This window comes from Megalobrama amblycephala, linkage group LG10, assembly GCF_018812025.1.
Source record: "Megalobrama amblycephala isolate DHTTF-2021 linkage group LG10, ASM1881202v1, whole genome shotgun sequence".
NCBI lineage: Eukaryota > Metazoa > Chordata > Actinopteri > Cypriniformes > Xenocyprididae > Megalobrama > Megalobrama amblycephala.
Window position 1 is genome coordinate 34,651,649 of NC_063053.1, and position 25,746 is coordinate 34,677,394.

General features: G+C 35.2%; 2 protein-coding genes and 1 long non-coding RNA gene across 7 annotated transcripts; 2 read left to right on the forward strand and 1 right to left on the reverse strand.

Annotated features, from left to right (window-relative positions):
* Window positions 1-5,415: 5,415 nt before the first annotated feature.
* On the forward strand, window positions 5,416-13,027 carry LOC125277477 (F-box only protein 9). 2 transcript variants are annotated; one of them, XM_048205868.1, is made up of 13 exons: window positions 5,416-5,589; window positions 6,084-6,158; window positions 9,252-9,374; window positions 9,520-9,577; window positions 9,689-9,785; window positions 10,482-10,612; window positions 10,694-10,808; window positions 10,922-11,040; window positions 11,121-11,211; window positions 11,787-11,882; window positions 11,990-12,083; window positions 12,166-12,320; window positions 12,582-13,027. In XM_048205868.1, the coding sequence occupies exons 1-13, from the start codon at window positions 5,587-5,589 to the stop codon at window positions 12,688-12,690; spliced, it is 1,266 nt and encodes a 421-aa protein (XP_048061825.1). In that variant the 5' UTR covers window positions 5,416-5,586; the 3' UTR covers window positions 12,691-13,027. The 2 variants fall into 2 exon arrangements, with proteins under 2 accessions (XP_048061825.1, XP_048061824.1); XM_048205867.1 differs by having other exon boundaries at window positions 5,417-5,589; window positions 12,163-12,320.
* Window positions 13,028-14,131: 1,104 nt separating this feature from the next.
* On the forward strand, window positions 14,132-15,154 carry LOC125277655 (heat shock protein 30-like). Its single transcript, XM_048206119.1, has one exon. The coding sequence runs from the start codon at window positions 14,303-14,305 to the stop codon at window positions 14,825-14,827; it is 525 nt and encodes a 174-aa protein (XP_048062076.1). The 5' UTR covers window positions 14,132-14,302; the 3' UTR covers window positions 14,828-15,154.
* Window positions 15,155-15,928: 774 nt separating this feature from the next.
* On the reverse strand, window positions 15,929-22,845 carry LOC125277478. Of its 4 annotated transcripts, XR_007186910.1 has the most exons (4): window positions 21,823-22,845; window positions 21,365-21,437; window positions 16,825-17,133; window positions 15,929-16,696 (listed from the first exon to the last, which is right to left on the reverse strand). It is a non-coding gene; the product is annotated as an uncharacterized LOC125277478 (long non-coding RNA). The 4 variants fall into 4 exon arrangements; XR_007186908.1 differs by having other exon boundaries at window positions 21,365-22,841; XR_007186911.1 differs by lacking the exons at window positions 21,365-21,437; window positions 21,823-22,845 and adding an exon at window positions 18,969-19,536.
* Between the last annotated feature and the right edge of the window lie 2,901 nt (window positions 22,846-25,746).

A 25,746-nucleotide genomic window follows, 5' to 3' on the forward strand; every position in this document is an offset into this window, starting at 1 on the left:
AAAACACTGCTTCACGAAGCTTCGGAGCGTTATGAATCAGCGTATCGAATCAGCGGTTCGGAGCGCCAAACTCACGTGATTTCAGCAGTTTGGTGGTTTGACACGCGATCAGAATCATGATTCGATACGCTGATTCATAACGCTCCGATGCTTCTTGAAGCAGTGTTTTGAAATCGGCCATCACTAAATAAGTCGTTATTTTGTTTTTTTTGGCGCACCAAAAATATTCTCGTCGCTTTATAATATTAATATTGAACCACTGTACTCACATGAACTGATTTAAATATGTTTTTAGTACCTTTATGGATCTTGAGAGAGGAAATGTCATTGCTCCCTATGCAGGCCTCACTGATTTAATCATACTACTATAGTTTTGCATTAATAAGTGCAGTTAATAATATTACATGTTTATTAATTGAACATTTGACAGTAAAGCACTGAGCTTGAATTAAGGAGCAGATAGATAAATGTTATTTTATCTAAAATTATTTAAAAACTTTTATTAACAACAGAAACTATTTTTTATATGGAAAATATAAATATTCTACTCTTACCAAATGTACCACACTGAACTGACCGACCACTACAGTGATTATAAAAGGAGCACACTTTACTTGCTTGTAATTCAGTCACAATTTGCAGAAGTTTTAGTTTTTCATGAGACTGTATGACTTTTCCTACTTTTCCATATACTAGGGAGTGGAAATGGCTAATAAGCCAATAAGTGCTCCTCTGCTGCCACCTACTGGTTATAGTAGTATTTCTTATTTCTAGTGCTTGAAGTTTTTCAGGTAGGTCTATTTCTTCTAATTCGTTTCTTTGTTTTTATTTCATCACTGACTGTTTATTTGTCAGTATTAGTTTTTGTGTGATATTGAAATTGGTGACAAAAAGTGTGAAATTTCATTGGTATCAAACATTTGGATGATATAAAAACCCTATTTAAAAAGCAAAAATAACTATATTGTGATCATTATAGTGAAATAAAATTACTGTATCATGATATAATATTTTGGTCATATCGCCCACCCCTAATTCAAAGCGAAACAAAAAGACACAGAAATCCTAACAACTTCACAATAAAAAAACTATTTCAGATCAGGCTTTGCTATTCTGTCATCTGAGCTATTCATTGATCCTGGAAAATGAGCCAGAGTTGCACAGCATCAGTTTTGAGCCCCTGGTCTGTTGGCACAGCATGACTGACAGTTTGTGATATAAAGGTCAATTAAGTGCATGAAGCTCCACATCATCTTAAACTATTGTATAGTATGGAACTGAAGCTGTATGTACTATTAGTTACATACAGAATGAGTTTATTTAACTATTAACTATAACATCTATCACACTTTAAAAATGTAAATATTACAATAAATGAGAATTGTTTTATCATATTATTAATACAATGAATTTTTTGTTTATTTTCCCCAAATATTTGACTACTACTAGTACTACTACTACTACTACTACTACTATAATAATAATAATAATAATATTTCTGTTATTGTCTATATTTCTGGGTCATACTAAAAGCAAAGGGCTTACGTACAAAAAACGATAAAAAGCACAAAAAAAAAAAATTAAAGCAATCATTAAAAGATTAAATTGACCATTAAAAGGAGCTTCCTTACAGACTGTGGCTTTGCCATGCCTCAAATAATGTTAAAATTATAATTTCATATGATTAACATATTCATGACTGAATTTGCATGGTAGGCTATTCCAAAGTAGGCTATACTCACAGTGCATGTCCAAAAACACACTATTAACATGGCCATGGGACTTTTTTCATTTTTGACTGCATGCATTTTGAAAGTAAAAAGGTTTAAAGCCAAACCATTGAACATTATAATAATCAAATACACATGGTTCAAATGCACACATAGGCTCATTGCATGAGTGCCCACTGGAAATAAAAATATTTAATTTGATTTCAGTTTGCATGTTTTCATTCCATTCTTCATGCTGTTCAAAAAAATTAATGTGCAATTTGACAGAAAAGGTCGACACATCCTGTAACAGCTGTTACGTTAGGATACAGCTGCTGTAAATAAACATCCGTGAGAGGCGGGCACTCTTGTGCTCTGACTGTACACTAATATTGCTGTTCTCAAACATTAAAACATTATTTTTAACATGCTAAACTCGCGTGTCATTCATTCCTCACAGACGCTCCACAAACAGGTGCATCTTCTTACCGCACGCGACACTGCAGGAGTCCCGGATCGCTTTATGTTTACTGCCCGATGCCTCCTTCTGGAGCTTGCGGAGAATCTCCTCCATTGCGCTGCTGATGATGAAGGATAAATGATATGGTGGTACGTGGAATAAAAATGATGGTTTCAGGCCTCCTGCCTAAAGCTCAGCATCCCTACAGTAGAGATGATTCACTTTAACAACAGTGATACGTCACGCTGTACGTCAGTTATCAGACTCTGCGGGGAAGCCGCTGGTATTCAGTAACGCTGCAATACAGAGAATATTGTTTCGACCAAATTAAAGCGGACATCTAGGGTTTAAACTGCATTCTAGAGCACGCATCTGATTTGTGAGGTGGTGCGCAGCCCTTGTGTCCACTGCTACTTCCCGTCCGAGAATTAAGCTTCGAAAGCCACTATGGCGAAGGATTAGTAATTAATATTCATAAGCCACGCCTTCGTCGGTGGAGGGAAATAACGCAGCGTCACTACTATCTCATTAATATAGACGACTTGCAGCTTTGCTATTGGAAGAATACCAAGCAAATATATTAATATTATTCATGAGGTAATCTTTGATTTATTATATGGAGCTAAAGTTCTAGTCGTAATGATTAATGATTGTCACGTCATGTCATAGCCATTATTTTCCTTTTTATTTTTTTATATTCCCCTTTAATTGGCAAATTTAAAGTCACCATGAAATCAAAATTGACCATTCTTGTTTTGTTATTTATGATATGAATATGATATGTCCGTGCGCATTATTATTATTATTATTTTTAATTCATTTGCTCTTGTAATCTTTGATCAAAATAACTTCCCCTCCCTCTCATCTCTTCTCCGATGACGTGTTTACTGGCGCGGGGGCGGAGCAACCTGTCACTCACATGAGATCGACCAATAGCAAACTACAACCATCCAAGGAATTCCCGATGATCAAAATCAAGTCCCACCCTACATTTTTCTTGTTCCAGAAGCTGTTTCACTCGGATACATCATGGAAGAAAAGACTTGCAACTTCCGTTTCATACCGACTTTAAAGGATTAGTCCACTTTTAAATAAACTTTTCCTGATAATTTACTCACCCCCATGTCATCCAAGATGTCCATGTCTTTCTTTCTTCAGTCAAAAAGAAATTAAGATTTTTAATGAAAACATTCCAGGATTCCAGAAACCATCACTCATTTTCTAAATTTTTGTTTAAATTTTATACATTTTAACCATAAATGCTCATCTTGAACTAGCTCTCTTCTTCTTCTCTATTAGAATTCCAGCAGTGTAGACACTACTAAGTGTATTACTGCCCTCCTCAGGTCAAAGTTTGAAATAAATTGTTATATACAATATGCTAGTGCAAGTATATAGCAATTAGTTCAAACTTTGACCTGTGGAGGGCAGTAATATGCTTAGCAGCGTCTACACTGCTGGAATTCTAATAGAGAAGAAGAAGAGAGCTAGTTCAAGATGAGCATTTATTGTTAAAATGTATAAAATAAAAAAAAAAAATAGAAAATGAGTGATGGTTTCTCTAGAGACCCTTATTCCTCGTCTGGGATCATGTAGAACACTTTGAAGCTGCACTGAAACTGTAATTTTGACCTTCAACCGTTTGGTGCCCAGTGAAGTCCACTATATGGAGAAAAATCCTGGAATGTTTTCATCAAAAACTTTAATTTCTTTTCGACTGAAGAAAGAAGGACATGAACATCTTGGATTACATGGGGGTGAGTAAATTATCAGGAAAATTTTATTTAAAAGTGAACTTATCATTCAATAAACAAAACATTAACAGATCGAGGATAGAGTTATCCTGTTATTTCCAAAGATGTCTAGAGGATTCATGAAAACACAAATAAATTTGACAGTAAAACTTAAAGAATGGCTTTTAATGATTTTTGTCTTTTTCTGTGCACATGAAAAATAATTTGAGAATAGTACAATTTTTTATTTAATTTTTTTTTTATTAACCAGAGAAACCTACAATATTATACAGAAATTTACATATTAATACAAAATAAAAAACTTGCCAGAGCGTACAAACCATTGATTCATTAATCAAAAAACTGAATATTCCTTAAAAATACGACAAGTCTTCTTTGCTTTTTTTATTTATAATGTTCTCCAAACTGGTGCAGTAGTCTTTAGTCTCCTGAAGAAAATGAATACAATTTGGCTTAGACCCTGACCATTTCTTCTTGTGTATATGAAATTTCCCCAAAATAATAAAAAGTTGTACAATAAAAGTAAAATTATTATTATTATTATTATTATTTTTTTTTTTTATTGGAATAAGGCTGCATCCTCTGTAGGTCACATTTGAAGGCCGCATACATCATCGAGGCAGTCTCATTTATGAAATATAGCCATCAAATTAATATATATATATATATATATATATATATATATATATATATATATATATATATATATATATATATATATATATATATTTATTTATTTATTTATCCCTCTATGGTACAGAGTTGCCATATGGCAACAATTCATTTCTACTAATTTCCTTGTTATTCAGAAAAGAATACAATATATTGCACTATGGGAATTAAAAGGGTAAGTATGAAGGTTGCCAATGATATGCTGTTTTTAAGTCACATGACATTTGAATGTCCAGCAGAGTTAGCTCTTCCATGTGATGACAGTGAGGATGAGTTAACCAAATGATAGGGAATGATAGGGATTAAATAATAGGGATCTACTTATTTTTGGTTTGCATGAGTTCCAAGTATATCAATCTATAAATTTCTAAAAGAAATGTGAATTTAAATAGAAAAGAAAATCATAATTTGATAGAAAAACTACTTTTTTGACCATTTTCCATTGTGGTACAGAGTTGCAATATGGCAAAAAAAAAACAAAAAAAAAACAAAAGATTTGCATAAAATATGGTTAGAACATAATGCATACCATACAGGGATATATATATATATATATATATATATATATATATATATATATATATATATATATATATATATATATATATATAAAATAAGAACGAAATAAGAAATTACAGTATTTTACACCTCACGAGAAATATCAGTCAATTATATTTCGTTTACTTTTCTTAAATAAGACATCCTTGATGACGTATGCAGGCTTCAAATGCGAGCTTGTTATGTCAGACGGGCAGACTTTTATTTTTAGACTTTTATTTTTAAACCGCAGACCGGAAGTTGTTGTGCCAACAACAGCAGCTCAAGAGTCTCCGCGAGCGCTGCTGTCAGTCACTCGTCGTGATGGCTGCCGTGTGGCGAGCTCGCGTATTTGCCCGTTCTGTCGTCCGCTTTTCTGATCGTGATCTGTAAAACATTCGTTGAAAGCACGTCTCTAAACGCGACATTAAAAGAGCTCGCAAAATAAGCTGTTATGGTTAGTAAAAGCTGTTTCTAAGATTAGCGGGGCTGCTAATCAGGAACTAATATTAGCATGTTAGCAGCCATGACGTAGTATAGTCTTGTCACACACATTTGAGTTGTTTTACTGGATATCAGTTTTAAATCATTATTTAAACGCTTAGCATGTAATAGCAATCATGCATTATGTCCATAATTTAAAAATTTACAAATTTTATGCATGCATGTTCACAAAGTTTAGCAAATCACGAAGCTGGACTTGTATTTAGATGCACCGAATAATAATTTAATTTGATAGTCGATTATTTGTGTTTTAAATATTTAGTGCAATAATATTTCAGGTGGGTCCTTGAGATTAATGCATGTCAAGCTTTCTTGCTATTGGTCAGTCATTTTTAACACCACGTGGTTATGTTTTTTCTGATCTGCGTCACGCCTTTTTTTTATATTGTTTGCACTTTAACCTACTTAACATATCAGGTTAAGTGACTGAATGTGTGTTATTTCTAGGCTGAAAGCAACCAAAATACTGATGGCACTGTTGAAGAAGGGGAAGATGAAAATACAGAGGATTCTAATATTCAAGTTAGTGAACCTGGTCTCCTCTTTATTATTATCATATTTAAGAATACATATGAAATAAAGTTGCAGATGTCTTTATGTAATAAAGTGCGTTCTTCAAATACTTAGAATTGAACTCATTCCTACATCATGGTTATTGAAAACCTGGAAATATGAGTCAGCATGTGACCAAAATTGATCCTGTTTGCTTTCTTGAAACACTTTCCTGGTTTTATTGTGCACAATAAGGCAGTGCATGTTATTCCAAAGATAATAATTAACGAAACATTTACTCCACCTCTGAAATGTTTGCCCTTTCGGATGACATCACAAATCCCATTTACTTTTTAATCCCTCCCCCCTCTCTCCATTCTGGACTGGAACACATCCAGTCGACTCTCATTGAATAAATCAAGTCCCACTCTACTTTTGTCTTGTTAAATATTCTGCTTCACTTGGAAAAATGCTGCAAATCTCATGACAATAGTTGTGTAATGTCTCATCATTGAATAAAGTATAATCATTTATACCTGTGAATTTATCAGTGAATCTTTTAAGTGCATGAATTTCAAGGATTTATACCTGATTTAACAATGAAAATCTGCAATTATTTTGAGCATGAAATCAAATTTGGCCTTAATTACTTTCTGAAATTGCCTTCCTGGTGTTGTTGTGCATAAATCATTAGTATATGTTATTTCATAGGAAAAAGAAAAAAAAAAAAAACCTTTTGTAATCTTTCATGAAAATTTAATTTGCTCCACCTGGGAAATTACTTCTTTATGGCTAATGTCACCATGTGCTCTTACTATTGAATCCCTCCATTCTGTTATCTTATGAGATATAAACTCATAATTTATAACTTGCAATTCTGAATTCGGCCTGGTATAAATTCATAATTCTGAGATAGGAATTCGCAGTTGTTTATAACTCGCAATTCAGACTTTTTCTCACAATTGTGAGTTAACATATAGCTATTCAGACTTTTTTCCAATAATTCCAAGTTTATAACTTGAAATTCTGAATTATATTGAAATTCTGAAAAATTAAAAAAATATATATTGAAATTCTGATATAAACTCACAGTTCTGGAATAGGAACTCGCAATTGTTATACCTTGCAATTCAGACTTTTTCTCATAATTGCGAGTTTATATATCATAATTCAGACTTTTTCTCGCAATCGCGAGTTTATTTCTCATAATTCAGACTTTTTCTCGCAATTGCAAGTTTATATCATAATTCAGACTTTTTCTCATAATTGCAAGTTTGTATCTCATAATTCAGACTTTCTCGCAATTGCGAGTTTATATATCATAATTCAGACTTTCTCTCGTAATTGCGAGTTTATATCTCATAATTCAGACTTTTTCTCATAATTGCGGGTTTATATCTCATAATTCAGACTTTCTCGTAATTGCGAGTTTATATCTCATAATTCAGACTTTTTCTCATAATTGAGAGTTTATATCTCATAATTCAGACTTTCTCGTAATTGCGGGTTTATATCTCGTAATTCAGTCTTTTTCTCATAATTGCGGGTTTATATCTTATAATTCAGACTTTCTCGCATTGCGAGTTTATATCATAATTCAGACTTTTTCTCACAATTGTGAGTTTATATCTCAGAATTCAGACTTTTTCTCATAATTGTGGGTTTATATCTCATAATTCAGACTTTCTCTCGTAATTGCGGGTTTATATCTCAGAATTCAGACTTTTTCTCGCAATTGTGAGTTTATATCTCATAATTCAGACTTTCTCTCGTAATTGCGGGTTTATATCTCATAATTCAGACTTTCTCTCGTAATTGCGGGTTTATATCTCATAATTCAGACTTTTTCTCATAATTGCGAGTTTATATCTCATAATTCAGACTTTTTCTCATAATTGTGAGTTTATATCTCATAATTCTTTTTCTCATAATTGCGGGTTTATATCATAATTCAGACTTTTTCTCATAATTGTGAATTTATATCTCATAATTCAGACTTTCTCGCAATTGCGAGTTTATAACTCGTAATTCAGTCTTTTTCTCGCAAATTGTGAGTTTATATCTCATAATTCAGACTTTCTCGCAATTGCGAATTTATATCATAATTCAGACCATTTCTCATTATTGCAAGTTTATATCTCATAATTCAGACTTTATCTCACAATTATGATTTTTCTCGCAATTGTTTATATCTCGCAATTCAGACTTTTTTCTCGCAATTGTTTATATCTCGCAATTCATTATTTTTCCTCACAATTATGACTTCATATCTCAAATCAGACTTTTTTCTCGCAATTGCAAGTTTATGTCTTGCAATTCAGACTTTTTTCTTGTAATTGTGAGTTTATATCTCGCAATTCAGATTTTTTTCTCATGTTTATATCTCTTAATTCAGACTATTTTCGCAATTGTTTATATCTCGCAATTCAGAATTTTTCCTCACAATTATGACTTTATATCTCACAATTCAGACTTTTTTTTTTCGCAATTGTGAGATTATATCTCATAATTCAATTGCAAGTTTATAACTCATAATTCAGACTTTTTCTCACAATTGTGAGATTATATCTCATAATTCAGACTTTTTCTAGTAATTGCGAGTTTATATCTCGTAATTCAAACTTTCTCACAATTCAGATTTTTTTTCTCGCAATTGTTTATATCTCGCAATTCAGACTTTTTTCTCGCAATTGTTTATATCTCGCAATTCATAATTTTTCCTCACAATTTACTTTATATCTCAATTCAGACTTTTTTCTCGCAATTGCAAGTTTATATCTCGCGATTTAGAATTTTTCCTCACAATCATGACTTTATATCTTGCAATTCAGACTTTCCCACAATTGCGAGTTTATAACTTGCAATTGTGAGATAAAAAGTCATAATGACCTTTTTTATTTCTGTAGCAGACACAGGCTTCCATTAAAATCTGCCTGATTACGGAAGTAAAATGGGTTTTGGAAGGCTTTTTATTGTTGACTTCAAAAATCCTGTTATTCATGAATGACTGGAAAAGCCATGGAAGCACATTGGTCAGAAGGCGTGGAAATCCAGAATTTTCTATGAACATAATCTATCAGTGCCTGTTAGACGTGGATCTGTAGCTGATGTTTGATGTTTCAGATGGAGCTCAGTGCTTTTCGGGCCAAGTGGATGTCTGAGCTTCAGCCCAGCTCAGGTGGAAAGAGAAGTCTCCTAAAAACTGCTGAACTGAGGAGGAAACAGGAGATAGCTAAAGAGGAAAAGGTGTGAATTCATGAATATTCATACTGTGTGTTATTGCACACATACTTTGAAAATAAATCACTTATAGAGTGCAGCATTGATAATGTGTGAAGCGAGCTTCACTTGACCATGTATTGTCAGTGATTGTGAATGTGTGCTGTCTTAGGCCCGGGAGCTGTTCCTGAAGGCAGTCGAGGAAGAACAGAATGGAGCTGTTTATGAAGGTTTTCGTTCATTTATTTATTTAGATTAGCCAGTTACTTTTATAAATTGATTACTTGATGAAGTGAATGCTGGGGCTGCAGGTAGAATTTTCCACTTTTCATTATTTGCAGCCATCAAGTACTATAAGAGTGCGATGCAGCTGGTCCCAGACATTGAGTTTAGGATCAACTACAGCAGAACTCCTGATCCGGAACGGGGTGGGAGCTAGTAAGTGCTCGGATCACATGTGCTTATCGTGGAAAACTTTGATGCATAGTAGGACAATTGTAAACAGTGTTTTCCAGCCTTGCAAAATTCATGGAAAATAATTTAAAAAAATTGAAAAAAAGGTTAACATTATATGAAAATAAGGTTAATTAAAAAACATTAATTAACAATGAACAATACTTCTAAAGCATTTATTAATCTTAGTTAATGTTAATTTCTACATTTACTAATACATTATATATCCAAAAGAAGTATATGTTGATGTTAATGGATCTGAGCAAACATGAACTAACACTGAACAGTTGTATTTTAGTTGTATACAAATACTGAATCAAATATATTGTCCATTATTCATGAATGTTAGTGCATTAACCAACAATAAATAATGGGACTTTATTGTAAAGTGTTACCAAAAAATTAGTAATTAATAAATACTATCAAATTTATGGTTAATATACATTTTATACTCATGCTTTGCTGTAAAATATTCAATAATTTTAATATATTTTTTGATAGATATCGCTTTTGTGTAAACCTTATAGTAAAGCTTGCTCGCAAGCCATGGTAATGTTTGAATTGTGAGAAAATTACGATTTCGTGAAAATGGAGACTTATTTTCATGGCAATTTTCAAGCACATTTTCTCATTACTGTAATGCATGCATGTTGCACTTAAGTACTTATTCATACATTATAGCTTGGAGGACAATGAGAAGGATCAGGAGATAGACGATCTACTGACGTACTTCCAACAGCATCTGATGCTGGAGGACGACACCATGAAGCTGTGTGAGCCTGAGACAGACACATCACAGGTGCACATCTCAGGTAACTCTCACACTGGAGCTGGTCTGCTTGGATTTCCAGAGTTTTCTTCTTGCCCTGACAGTTCCTTTTTCATATCCACAGCTCTGCCCCTTGAGGTGCTCATGTATATCTTCCGCTGGGTGGTGTCATGTGACCTGGACCTCCGAGCCTTAGAGCAGCTCTCCCTGGTTTGCAGGGGTTTCTACATCTGTGCAAGGTGGGCTCACAGACTCACCAAACATCTAAGTGAACCAGCCTCCCCCTGCATCATAGCAGGTTGTGCTCAAAAAACAATTTGTTTGCCATTTAATTGTGGGTGTTTCGCTGCAGGGACCCTGAGATTTGGCGGTCTGCCTGTTTGAGAGTCTGGGGGCGGAGCTGCACCAAAATGCTGCCATTTTCATCCTGGAGAGAGATGTTTTTGGAGAGGCCACGTGTGCGCTTTGATGGTAAACGTGTGCGTTTATGAATGTCTTCTTAAATATGTGCAGCATATACAGTGTTAAATAAACGTCTGTGGTTTGTCCAGGCGTTTACATCAGTAAAACATCATACAGCCGTCAGGGGGAGGAGTCTCTTGATGGCTTCTACAGGGCTTGGCACCAGGTGGAGTTCTACAGGTGAGATCTGGGCTTTAAAGGGATGCGCCACTCAAAAATGACATTTACTCTCCCTCATGTGGTTCCAAACCTGTATGCATTTCCAGTGCTTCCAACAGGATTTTGTGAGACTACGAGTGGTGGACTTTGGTCCCGGGACACCAGAGACTTATATTAGATCTTGCAAAAGATGCTTTGTTCACCTTTAATTAAATCACAACCTTGCATTTAATAAGCACCCTAAACCAGATGCTTTGGCAAAGCGGCGGCACAAAACACGACGTTAGAGACCTTTTATGCTAACAATTAAGCATTTCATCTTGTGATGCACAAATTTTGGAAACCAAACAGTATTTGAGCCCATTGATCCCATTGTATGGATTAAAAAAAAAAAAAAAAAAAACTATTGAGGCATTTCTCAAAATATCTTCTTTCATGTTCCACAGTAGAAAGAATGTCATGCATGTTTGGAAGGACATGAGGGGGTGCAAATGATGACTGAATTTTCATTTCTGAGTGGAGTATCTCTTGAATGTCCCTGAACAGAATAGGTTTTGTTCAGTGTTATGAGGCTTTGACAAGACCTGATCTTTTAGGTACCTGCGCTTCTTCCCTGATGGTCAGGCCATGATGTTGACCACCCCTGAGGACCCTTTGGTCATTGTCCCAAAGCTGCGCAACAGGAACTCCAGGTGTGTGTCATGGGCCTAAATAACACCTCTGAACTTGACTCGCTGATAACACATTCTTGTTCATGTGACCTGACGGTTAAATCATTAAAAAGCTTCAATTTCCACAGGATGGATTCCATCATGTTTGGCCATTATCGGCTGTCCCAGGACACAGACAATAAAACCAAAATTTATGTCGTCGTCTCCAAGAGAAAAGAAGAGGTTGGTTTGTCATTTAACAGCGCTGTTCTGTTTGTTTGCCGTTTTACTAGCAATAAACCGATTGATTGTCGTCTTTCAGCAGAAGGTGTCAGAGTACCAGAGGAGCCGGTTCTGCAGGCGGAACACCGTCCCTGAAGCCGAGCGCTCCTTCCATGTAGGACTGCAGTTGTCCCCTAGGGGGCGGCAGAGCTTCAGCAAGCTGGTGTGGATCCACCATTCCTGCCACATCACCTACAGGTATCTGATGAGGCCCAGTGGAGCTGCACCTGTTCTGTTCACGCAACCAGTGATGATGCATTAGTGCGGGGGTTTCAAACTGGGGTCCTGGGACCTCCTGTAGTCTTTGGGCCCGTACTAATCGTGTCTTGGTGCTGTTGAGTTTAAGTGACATCACTGCTTGAAAGAGTGCTAAACTTGATCCAGAACAGTCAGTAGGCAGTGAGCATTTGTGTGAATTGTGTACATTTTTTCTAAACTCCTTTTCCTTTCCTCTCTTAGATCAACTGGAGAGACAGTCGTCACTGCATTCGATGTAGACAAAATGTACACGCCTCTGTTTTTTGCACGAGTGAAGAGCTACACAGCCTTCTCAGAGCGTCCGCTGTAGGACGACCCAAGCGATGCATGCAGAAATCCGACCCTCGACCCTCCAGCCGCTCTCCTACTGCTTCCAGCACAGGCTCTTTCTTATGAATGTACAAGAATGGTGTGACATTTTTAGAGTCCCTCAGTCTTAACTGCAGCTCAAAGCATTACGTTCTGTTTTCATTAGTGTAAGATCTGTCACTCTCTTATTGCAAAGATAAAGATACAATATATATATAAGATTGTCTGTAAGAAGTTTCAGTTCAACTGTGATGAATGTTCACTTTGTTTGTGTGAATCTCAGTGAGGAAACATGTCTACTGACAACTGGAACACCCAAATAAATGAGCTATATTGTGTTTTGCTTCTTTTTCATTTATGTATTTAATTATGTTGCGTATGTAGCACCCGCAGTCAAATTGAAATCAAAAAACAATTATTTTCTTATTACACAATCCTTGTCTTAATTTGATGAGAGAAGGTCTCTGAGGTCTTTCATCAAATCCTGTTTGGCTGATGTCACCAAAATCCTCTCTTCTGAACACTTAAAGGGTTAGTTCACCCAAAAATGAAAATTCTGTCATTTATTACTCATGGCGTTCCTCACCCCTAAGACTTTCGTTAATCTTCAGAACACATATTAAGATATTTTTGATGAAACCTGATGGCTCAGTGAGGCCTCCATAGCCAGCAATGACATTTCCTCTCTCAAGATCCATTAATGTACTAAAAACATATTTAAATCGGTTCATGTGAGTACAGTGGTTCAATATTAATATTATAAAGCGACGAGAATATTTTTGGTGCGCCAAAAAAAATAACTTATTTAGTGATGGCCGATTTCAAAACACTGCTTCGGAGCGTTATGAATCTTTTGTATCGAATCATGATTCGGATCACGTATCAAACCACCAAACTGCTGAAATCATGTGACTTTGGCACTCCGAACCACTGATTCGACACTCTGATTCATAACGCTCCGAAGCTTCCTGAAGCAGTGTTTTGAAATCGGCCATCACTATATAATAAGTTATTTTGGTTTTTTTGGTGCACCAAAAATATTCTCGTCGCTTTATAATATTAATATTGAACCACTGTACTCACATGAACTGATTTAAATATGTTTTTAGTACATTAATGGATCTTGAGAGAGGAAATGTCATTGCTGGCTATGGAGGCCTCACTGAGCCATCAGATTTCAACAAAAATATCTTAATTTGTGTTTTGAAGATGAACGAAGGTCTTACGGGTGTGGAACGACATGAGGGTGAGTAATAAATGACATTATTTTCATTTTTGGATGAACTAACCCTTTAATTCTGGTATGGATCTCTTCTATTCCTGGTAGATAAAATCTATAATTTTCAGCTGGAGTCCCTTAAAGCTATAAAATAATATAATGAACTTATAAGTTGTCCAATCCTCATCTAAAATAAGACTGTGACAGGTGTGATGTCATCAGTCCTCTCTCTTCTGCCCCCACTGGACGAATCCGGAACTGCCTGGAAAGTTCATGAACTCTCTGGTGCTGAAGAACACGCGCTATAAAGCCGAGCGACTCGCAGCACTCGAGTCAAATCTAAACGCCTCACGAGCGGACGAACCAGAGAGACTCGAGAACACAAACCCTGAACATGTTGATCCCGCATGGATTCCAGCCTTCCTTCAGATCACTGATGGGAACCGAGTGGCCAGTGCAGAGCAGTCTCTGTCCGGAGATCACAGCTCTTCACAGACACGCAGAAGTGCTGCAGGAGGAGAGGAGCAGCCTGGAGAAACTGCAGCAGCAGATCTTTGAGGAGATCTATCCAGTCTCCTGCGCAGTGGAGAGAGACGGAAGCCGCTTTGCTTTGACGCTGGACACTCGCGACTTTTCCCCGGAGGAGCTGTCGGTCAGGCAGGTGGGCAGGAAGCTGCAGGTCTGCGGAAAGACCCAGAAGAAGCAGGAGGATCCTGGGAAAGGCTCGTGCTCGTGCAGAATCCAGGAGTTCAGACGGGAGTTTGACCTGCCTGAAGGAGTGAATCCTGAGGGATTGTCCTGCTCCATGGCTGATGATGGGAAGCTCTACATACAGGCGCCAGTGAATCAGAGATCTGAAGACGCTGAGAGGAAGATTTCCACTGACTGTGAAGATGAAGACAGTCGAGACACAACATGAAGCCACGACTGCTCAGCTCTGATGGACTGACTCAAATGATGCTTCCTTTTTATAAAAATCCTGTACAGTTTGAGTAAAATATCACAATATATACAGTGCGATACTTTTCCTCACATTTACTATGAAAAATATTTGTAACATTTTACACAAACTCCATTTGATAACTTTAACAAGAACAAAAATGTTGAACTTCTAAAGCATTTATTAATGTTAATATATTGAAATCAAAAATTGTATCTGATAATATTTAATGCACCTGAGCGAACATGAGCTAACAATAAACAGTTGTATATTTATTTATTTTAAAAGATGAAACTGTATTGCTCTGTAGGGTAGACCAGGTACAGTTGGTTATAGGGTATAGTTGAAACACCTTAAATAACTTGCGTTCGCAACAAGTCTGATCTGTGAAATTTTCTTAGCACATGCATATTAGCGCCCTCTTCAATCGTGTGAAATTTGAAGTACATGCGCTTCTCCAGTCCAAAGATATCGGCGAAAGTTTTTTTCTAAGGTAATTTTTTCACTTCACCACGTCGCTTCCACATTGAATAGCTTCTCATCCTTACATGACTGTTAAAGTTAACTTACATTTTCGTAAACCTTATTTTGTGCTCTAAACACTGACATATTGCATGACTTTGTGTCATACAAGGTCATCGTAAAATCTAGAGAAATGTTCGAGGTGGTCAGCGGGGTACAGTTGAGACACATACCCACACCATAGAATCCTATTGTGGCCCATGCAGTTTAGTTGCACGATGCAAGTTCTATTAAGATCTATTAATCTATTCAAATTAATAGATTTCATCTGTTTTATTATTGCTGTTTGCAATTGTTCAATGTTTTTTACTGTTACTCAACTTTTCAACTGTTAATATTACATTTATGGCCTAAAACTGTTTGCCATTACTGCACAATGTTTTACAAATGGACTACTTTTAACTAAACAAAATAATAAAATAAAATACTAAATGGAAATAAAAACTGTTAAATTCTCATTTTTAAATGTATTTTACCTTTGTAGTGAATTGGTTAGGCAGCTTTACAGCATTCCGGATGGGTGTCTCAACTGTACTAGGGTACTGTTTCAACTGTACACTCTAAGAAGAAAAGGTTCAAAAATGAACCTTTTAAGGTTCCTGGCGATTGCAACTGTGGGGGAACCTTAAAGGTTCATTTTTGAACCTTTTTAAAAAGGTTCTAATTGGAACCTTCACTTAAAGGTGCATTAAAGCCTCATTAAGGTTCCATTTTGAACCTTTTCCTTTTAGATAGCAATAACATATATTAATAATAATTATTAAAATATAATATAAATTATACATTAACTATATGTCTTATATATAACTTATATAACTATATCTTAATCCCATTTCAAAACATTGAATACAGAACACAATGATTGTCTATAAAATGTTTAATACATAAATATAATGAGCACAGGCACCAATGGACAGAGAAAAAAGGAATATTGTTTTTTATCATTCAAATAAATAAATAAACAATCAAATAAATAAATCATTTCATTCATTAATCTATAAATTTCCATCAACCTTTAACAGAATGTAGCTGAATATCTATCATTTTTATATTATTTTTAATCATTTAATTTTTAATTTATATATAATTTTTAAGATAATGTTTAAACAGGACATTAAACAGGACATTTTTATTTTTCAAAGAATGTTAGAGTGTTTCTCGGCTTTGAAGCATATTCAAGGTTGAAGATGAAGTACATTGTGGTGACCTGGTCATATCGTCTACTTCACAGACCTTCTCCCCTTGCATCATTATTTCTAAAACAGACTGCATCCAAGGCACATCCATTTACAGTATATGCAGCACAGGGTTGGGTGTACGTGGTTCCTAAACAAGAAGAGAATAATGTTATATTCAATATAATATGTATGTATTCAATATAAACGTATTAAATGATACAGAATTTCCATTATTATTTGCTTTTAAGTCATAATTTGAAACACAATTTTACTCACAACTGAGGGGACATTAAGGGCTGGATATCATGATAATATTTCCTTTGTGGAGTGATGTTTTATATAGTCTGTCCTCTCACTCTTTGTCTGTGTCATTTAGTCCTCTAAAAGGATTTGGTGATCTCCAAGCATTTGGTTTTCATTTCATCCAAGTGGATCCCAATGCGTTAATCATCTTCTCCTGAATAAATCTACCCACAAAAACATGTCTGCTATTCTTAAAAAACTTAAGTTGATTCTGTCTGGGACACTTACCCCAACTGCCCTTGACCTCTTTTGATACACATCTTGGTAAGACAGATTGTCCATCTACAAAACAAAAGAAATATATTATTAAGCAAGTGCGTAATTTTAGAGAATGCTGGAGAGTAAAAACAGTTCTCTGTATTTCCAGGTCTCCAACAAGCGAACAATTCAACAAGGTGTGTTCAGCCATTGTTACAAAATACCAGTGCCCGGTTGCATAAAGCACCTTAAGTGTAATTTTCCCATAAGATCGCCCTTATGTTTCCCTTAAACTTAACGGTTATTTTCTGCAACACCCTTAAGTGTTACTTAAGGGTTTCTTTAGGTGACACATCATAAACCCTAAGAATTTCCCTTAAGTAATCCTTTTAAAAACGATGCATAAAGCCCCTTAACTGTCATTTCCCTAAGTATAACATAAGGTTTGGAAAACTTCACCTTAAGTGTTACAAGGAGTGAGCAGGTTCAAAGAGCTTTAAATGATACCAGATGAGGAATAAGGGTCTTACCTAGCTAAACGATCGGTCATTTTCTAATTTGTTTTTAAAATGTATATGCTTTTATATAAACAAACGATCTCCTTCAAGTGGTTCTGCCACTTCCGTATTCTTTAAACAGCATACCCTGTACGTCCTTCGCCTTCCCTATTCAACTTATGGAACCAATGCAGCACCAGTTCCGTTTTTTCCGTAAGTAGAATAGGGAAGGCGTAGGACATACAGCATACAGCTTTTCGACTGAAAGAAAGACATGAACATCTTGGATGACATGGGGGTGAGTAAATTATCAGGAAAATTTTATTTGAAAGTGGACTAATTTAAGATATTTTTGTTGAAATCCGATGGCTCAGTGAGGCCTGCATAGCCAGCAATGACATTTCCTCCCTCAAGATCCATTAATATACTAAAAACATATTTAAATCAGTTCATGTGAGTACAGTGGTTCAATATTAATATTATAAAGCGACAAAAATATTTTTGGTGTGCCAGAAAAACAAAATAAGGACTTAAATAGTGATGATGAGTGTGTCGAATCAGTGGTTCGGAGCGCCAAAGTCACATGATTGCAGCAGTTTGGTGGTTTGACACGCAATCCGAATCATGATTCGGCATGGGTATAATGCTATATTCTGACTTATTTACACTGTTAAAGAGTTGGATTCTCATGCTAAACGTGGCCAAAGTTTCAAAACACGAGTTGGACGAATGACGGAGTACTGTATTTCTGTGCCAAAAATACTACACAGGCTTGTAGTAAGTGTTTTGAATTCGGCCATCACTAAAAAAGTTGTTATTTCGTTTTTTTTTGGCACACCAAAAATATTCTTGTTGCTTTATAATATTAATATTGAACCACTGTACTCACATGAACTGATTTAAATATGTTTTTAGTACCTTTATGGATCTTGAGAGAGGAAATGTCATTGCTGGCTATGAAGGCCTCACTGAGCCATCGGATTTCAACAAAAATATCTTAATTTGCATTTCGAAGATTAATGAAGGTCTTACAGGTGTAGAACGGCATGAGGGTAAGTAATAAATGACATTATTTTCATTTTTGGCTGAACTAACCCTTTAAGGTGCTTTATGCAACCGGGCACAGTTCTTAAGAGACAAGACTGGAAGAGTGTATGTAAGAACATGTCAAAGAGCCCTTCAGTTTATATATATTAGCTATGTAAGTGAAAAGGTGTTATTTCATTTGACATACTTACATCTACAATACTTGCCATATTTTTAGTGTCACAAGTCCTTGGACCCTTGGTAAAATAACCCATTTCCTTACTTTGCTAAACCTGCTACGAATTTCATTTAGTTTTTCAATACCAGTCAAATGTGATCTTTCTTGAATTAGTTTTTAAGCATCTCATGCCATGTGTCACTTACCTGGCTCCTTACCTGTTCGTCTCATAATTGAGATCCCTCACCTTCATCGTCCTTTGTCTTCAGTCCAGACCAATCCGCTCACCATCATCTACAAATACAAAGAGACTGTTATCATCCAGCTAAGTTCATTCAACCTGTCATCATTCAATCTACTAACCTGTTTATTCTCCCCATCTCTGCCACCTGCAATAATAAACCTTTGTGAATTGTATTACCTCTGTTGTCTCCTTCTGTCCGTGACACCATGACTCCTTTAAAAATAATATTATTTAAAATACTATAAAAGGTTTTATGAAACTGCAGGGCTCTTTGACACGTTCTTACATACACTCTTCCAGTCTTGTCACTTAAGACTGGTTTTTGGTAACCAGGGCTAAACTAACCTTGTTGTATTGTTTGCTTGCTTTACCTGAAATTAAAGAAAGGCAATTTTACCCTCCATCTTTCTTTAAAATTATGCACTTACCTGTACTTCACTGTGGGAATTAACATATGTGCACATCTGATCAAACAGATTATTTTTTAACTCCATTTGCTTTGTGATAAAAAAAAAGTAATAAATACATGGTAACACTTTACTTGAAGGGGTGTGCATGAGACTGACATGACACCTTCATAATCTTGACATGACACATGTCATGAATATGAAGGAGGTTTTATGCATGTTTATGACAACTGTCATTAAATGTCATTCACTCAATTATGTCATTTTTAATGCAAAGATGACATTGTTTGAGATGTCTTTGTCATGACAACTTGACATTAGCAAAACATCATAACCTGTCATAAACATGACATAGCCGATTAATTATCAAACTTAAAACTACTTAGCTTTATGGGTTAACATTACATTACATTATTTTGGTAACATTTCAGTATAGGGAACACATATATAAACGATTAACTATGACTTTTCCCTCAATAAACTCTTCATTTACTGCTTATTATAGTTAATTGTTAGGTTCAGGTATTGGGTAGGATTAAGAATGTAGAATAAAGTCATGCAGAATAAGGCATTAATATGTGCTTTATAAGTACTAATAAATAGCCAATATTTTAGCCATATGAATGCTAATAGTAATAAGCAACTAGTTAAAAGACCCTAAAATAAAGTGTTACCATTATTTTATAACAGTGTCATCTTTTTTACGAAATTTGAAATTGTCTATTATCTGACCTTCTGTTGGAGGAAACTTAAAAAAAAAAAAAAAAAAAAAAACATGAAATGAAAAATAGTCATGACGCTGTTATAAAATTATTTGTCAGAGTATTGTCACTTAATGACATTTTAATGACAAGTTCAATTTGTACCACTGTACTTGAGCTCAAGATACATATTTATGACACTATTATAATGGCCTCATGACAGCCAATGTCAAAACCAACGACATGAAAGTTTAATGTAATGTTAACCCATAAAGATAAATAATGTCAAGTTGTCATGACAAAGACATTGACAGGTTATGATGTGTTGGTTTATGTCAAGTTGTCATAACTCGGACATCTCAAACAATGTCATCTTTGCATTAAAAATGACATAATTGAGCGAATGACACTTAATGACAGTTGTCATAAACATTCATAAAACCTCCTTCATATTCATGACATGTGTCATGTCATGATTATGAAGGTGTCAGTCAGTCTTATGCACACCCCTTCAAGTAAAGTGTTACCAAATACATTTTATAAAGAAAAAAAATCTCCACTCTCCTCAAGTTTTTTTGTATTGCTAGTGGGGTAGCTGATAAATTTCTGGTCACCCTGTTTGAGCAATACGTTGTGTTGAGATTGATCCATGTGAAATACCAAATCAAGTCCTACAGAAACAAAAAAAATGCAGAGAGGTTCATGTTATAATGGTAATAACAGCTCAGTAATTTGTAATGATAGCAATATAGTTTATGGGCATCCCATTCCAAAACGGGAATGCAATATAAGTTTAAAGCAATGTAAGTTGTTTTGGATAACAGTGTCAACTAAATACATACATGTGAGAAAATGCTAGTCACGGAATTCTTCAGTACAACCTATTAAGTAATTAAAAAATGTTAATAATAATTAATAGAGGTGTCCACAAACTTTTTTTAAACTTTAAGAGTAGATGTAATAAACTTACACATGAATGGTGTGTGTGGTCTTGGTAGGCATCTCAGTCTTTAGGTTTTCTTCTAATCTTATGAATTTAACTTGATCCTTCAATTTAAGGAATATTTTAGGTAGGCCTATCATAGTTTTCAGTTAGGTTCATTCAAGTGTCCGCATCAATTCCATTGTCTGTTAAAACAACAGGATTCAATAGGAGAATGTCATATCTGCTTAATTGTGAAAATGTCTGTTTTGCTGCAATGGGGAAGTTAAACAGAGTGTGCATTTTTGTGAGATAAACCTTGAAATGTAGGGATGATCACCTGGAAACTGTTGCCATCAACCAGTCAGCCACATGGATTTTCCAGTGAATCAGCTCTGAGCTCATTCGTGCCTCTATATGCAGAGAAATATTGCAATTTAGAAAACAATGCGTTATAAAATATGAATAAAAACAAACTTTTCATTTTTACTAAATTCTCTCTCTCTCTCTCTCTCTCGGGCGCGCGAGCAAACACACGCGCACACACAGTAAGGATAAAAAACGGGAAAATATCTTGAAATAGTACATGTGGAAAAGGTGTAGTAAGTGGTACACCCGGAATTATTTCTCCAGGCCGTTAAATTGACAATATTGTGGCCGCATTAACACGACGTGTCTGCTTAGGCCCGTCGTCATTTATTCATTATCACACACCTTAAAGTTATTATGACATTAAATAGGTGTTTCATAGCTTTTTCAAAAAGTTAATAGTTTATTTGAGACGTTATGTTGTCTTACCTCAGATTTTTGTGTCGTTCCGCTCAGTCCCACTGGGTCCCGCTGCTGCCGCTTCAAAATTTGTAACGGTTTTTTCCACGTGACCACTGACATCATTGCGCGAGAGAGACTTCAGTGTATTGCTTTGCGTACCAAAGCCCAGATATAGAAAACATTTAAAGCATTTTGAAGGATTTGCTTATTCATGCTTAAAAACGAAACAATATTAATAATCTCGTTTACTTTTGTGAAAATAATGTACTTTTGAATTGCTAGTTATTTGTCAGTATTCTTATTTTGTAAAAACGTTTAGGCACAAGCAATCTCAGCACATAAATGATTAACAACAGCTGTAGTAAAAGCAATAGTTGTAGTAGTAGTAGTAGGCTAGTAATGATAATAATAATAAACTAAATAAAGAAAAAATAATCTTCCTGATGAAACCTTACACAATACAATTATGAAATGTTTTCTAAAACATGAGCTAATAACAAAGTAGATAAAGTTGGAACAGAAGGAGAGATAAAACACGTAAAATAAAGTGCCTGTGCATCACACCTTACTCGTGATTTTTGCTCCAAAACTGCATAGTGTCCTTTTCAATTGGGGAATATTTATACGGTTGTCTAAGCGGAAGATATTGAACACAGTCTATTTTTAGGGCTAAGAATTTCACGTCACCTCTCCATTTGACATTGAACAGCTTCTTGTCCATTTATGAATGTAAAACTGAATTTTTATTCTTGGTCTTCTTAGTTTATGCTTTAAAAATGGACAAAAAACATGGTGTCTTTCAATGTTAAGATGCAATTTATAGAAATGTGCGGGGAGGTCGGGGGGTACAGATGAAACACTGTATCAACTCCATAGAATCCAATCATATTAGAAAAGGTTCATAAATGAACCTTAACTACACACAGGTTCTAATATGAACTTCCAAATAACCAGTTTACCTGTAAGTTCAACTTTGAACCTTTTTGATAGTTAGAAGTTCATATTTGCACTGTAAAGTTCTTTATTGAACTCCAAAGGTTCGACCTCTTCTAAGAGTGTACCTGACTGTTTTCGACATGGGTACAGTTGGAACAAAAAAGCTTCTTGTGTTTATGAGCTAATTGTGAAAAATATGACCTACTTATGGATGTTAATAATTAATAATATTTTAGTAGACAAGTAAAAGAAATGTCATATGAAAAATCACTTTGTTTCACTTCTTTTCAGTCCCATAATTTTGGTGTGGTAACAGTGAAAGCAAAAAGTGTACCAACTGTACCTGGTCTACCCTATTATTAAATACTGTTTTGTGACAAATGTATTGTTCACTGTTATTTAATATTAGTTATGCATTTACTTACGTTTACTAATGGGAGTTTATTGTAAAGTGAAACTGAAATATCATGTGAAGAAACCAAATGTAATGAATCAATGCTAGAGCTTGTACTGAAACTCATCTTAAAGGAATCTTAAAGAAATGGAGCACATAAAAATTTAAATGAAACATATTTTTTGAAAGTTCAGTGGTTTGTGTTGTTCTCTTCTGCAGCCCTTAAAGGATTAGTTCACTGTCAAATTAAAATTACCCCAAGCTTTACTCACCCTCAAGCCTCTCTAGGTGTATATGACTTTCTTCTTTCTGATGAACACAATCAGAGACATATTAATAAATATCCTGACTAATGCTGTCAATCGATTAAAAGAAGTGATCAATTGTGATTAATCACAATTAAAAACACTTACATTTTTGTTTTTTAAAATAATATTTTTTATAATGTAATAATCCAAATTAAAATAACATAAAGAAACAACATGAAGACAGTATATTTTAAATACTTGTTTAATGGCATCTTTTTATGAATGAAGGTCAGTATCACTGATACTAATACTGCTACTTTAAACATGAATTATAGCCATCCAACATTACAGTGTAATTGAAAGTTGTTGTTTTTTAAATAGGCTTCATAATATAACAACTTTTAATTTAAGTGAACTAAGAACAATCCTCACATAAAGCCATCATAAATGTCATATTTACCTGTGCCATTCCTACCTGTCTAACAGATAGGAAAATAATATACAGAAATTGAATGAAGTTATGAACAGTCTGCACTGCATAATTTATAGCCTAAATTAAATATAGATTAATCATTATTAAAGTCAACAGCAGTGAGTAATTTTCTCTCTTCTTTCATTCTTTTATTATCTTCAATGACATTGGCTGCTGTCACTTTAAGAGCTGCTGCTGCTGCACATGACGCAGATCTCACACGTGTCCCACCTTTGTTTAAGACTTTATTTAACTCGATCATGGCTACTCTTGGAATGGAAATTTTTGGCATTATTGTATCTATTATTGTTCGTTCAAGCGTGAAAGGGAACTCGATTCTGGCGCACCGTCCATGCGCACCATACTGGCGCGCATCTTTCTGTGTATGGTGTGTGTGACAGGACATTCACAGACAGCGCTTTTCCTTTTCTCTTTAAATGGTTTAAAAGCATTTGCATGAATAAGAGTGTGATCATACATTGTAATGCTAGCCAAAAGATGACAGAACAAAACGGATGCTGTGTTAATTGTGTTTTAAAGTCAACTGTCAACTTTAAAATATTTTTAAAGTTGACAGCACTAATCCTGAAGCATCCGAGCTTTACAATGGCCCATCAATAAGGGCTGATCATAAGGCAGGCAGAATTCTCAGAAATGGCTCTTTTGTCCGACTTGGAACAGGCAGAGGAGGTGGAAGTGGGAGGCAGGACGGGAAGACAGACATCCATAACTCTGTGCTGGGTGTTGAAACATGCTTTAACTTGTCATTATCCACCATATCCTCAGAGTTCAGTGCATGTACACTCACCTTAACTGACGGGACAAGGCTCCACACCATCCCCTCGTATTCCACCAATATTCCTTTAATACGTCATTGAGAGAATATTGGTTGACTCAGGCGTCAGTCCTGGCTCTTGTATCATGGCAGGCTCGGGCTCATTGTCTGCAGTGGGCTCTGGCATTATGTCCGTCAGGAAGCGGGTGGCACAAAGTACACAGTGTGGTCTGTGGTTTGTTGATTATCCTTTACAGGGGGTGTCATGCACATAATATCTTTATTATTATTTTTGTCCACAGGCTCTAGTCTCATTTATTGTAGGGTTATGTTTTAGAGAGGCTCTACAATACACTTAAGTTTGCAAACCATGTAGACAGAGATTTTAAACAGTTTTATTTTAGGAAGCACAATAAAGGCCTTTGCCTTTTCACTTCATCATGAGTGTGAGTAATTAATGACAGAAATTTCATTTTTGGGTTAACAAATGCAAAGTCTAAAATGTATTTGTTTTCAAATCATGCACTACTATAGTAAAACGTGTTTTGAGATCATAACATAATATTGTGCAAGGAGACGTGAAAACAAGTCTTTATTAATCCATAATCTGACCCTGTGATCATAACTGTGAAAACAATTAAAAGCGCTTGCTGTTTTACTGCCTCTAGTGTTCATTTCTATTGGAAACTGCAGTGATATGTATGTATTGGTACGTATTTTGCAAAAAAACAGATACGTTTTTCCATGAGACCGGGTTGAAATTAATATTATCATTCTTTTGCTGTATCACAAGTGCTGGTATTTCCTTCAACAAGCACAAATGTTGTATTTGTTTAAAATTAAACAACAGAAACAAATGGTGCCAACAACCACCCAAACACTGAAATATGATTCTTCTGGTGCATGGGCCCAAAAAAGTTACATTTAAAAGCACAAAAGCCTCCACACATCTTGCTTATGAACATATATCAAAAACATTTTGTCTTTGGACTGCACTTTTTTAGTACGCAATGAGCCATTTTGGATTTTTATGGTCTCTGATTGAAAGATGTTTTCTCAAAGGACATTGTGTTCTGGCTCCTGTGCTTTTCTTTACTTTGTTTAAAATTAAAGCAATACTGCATGT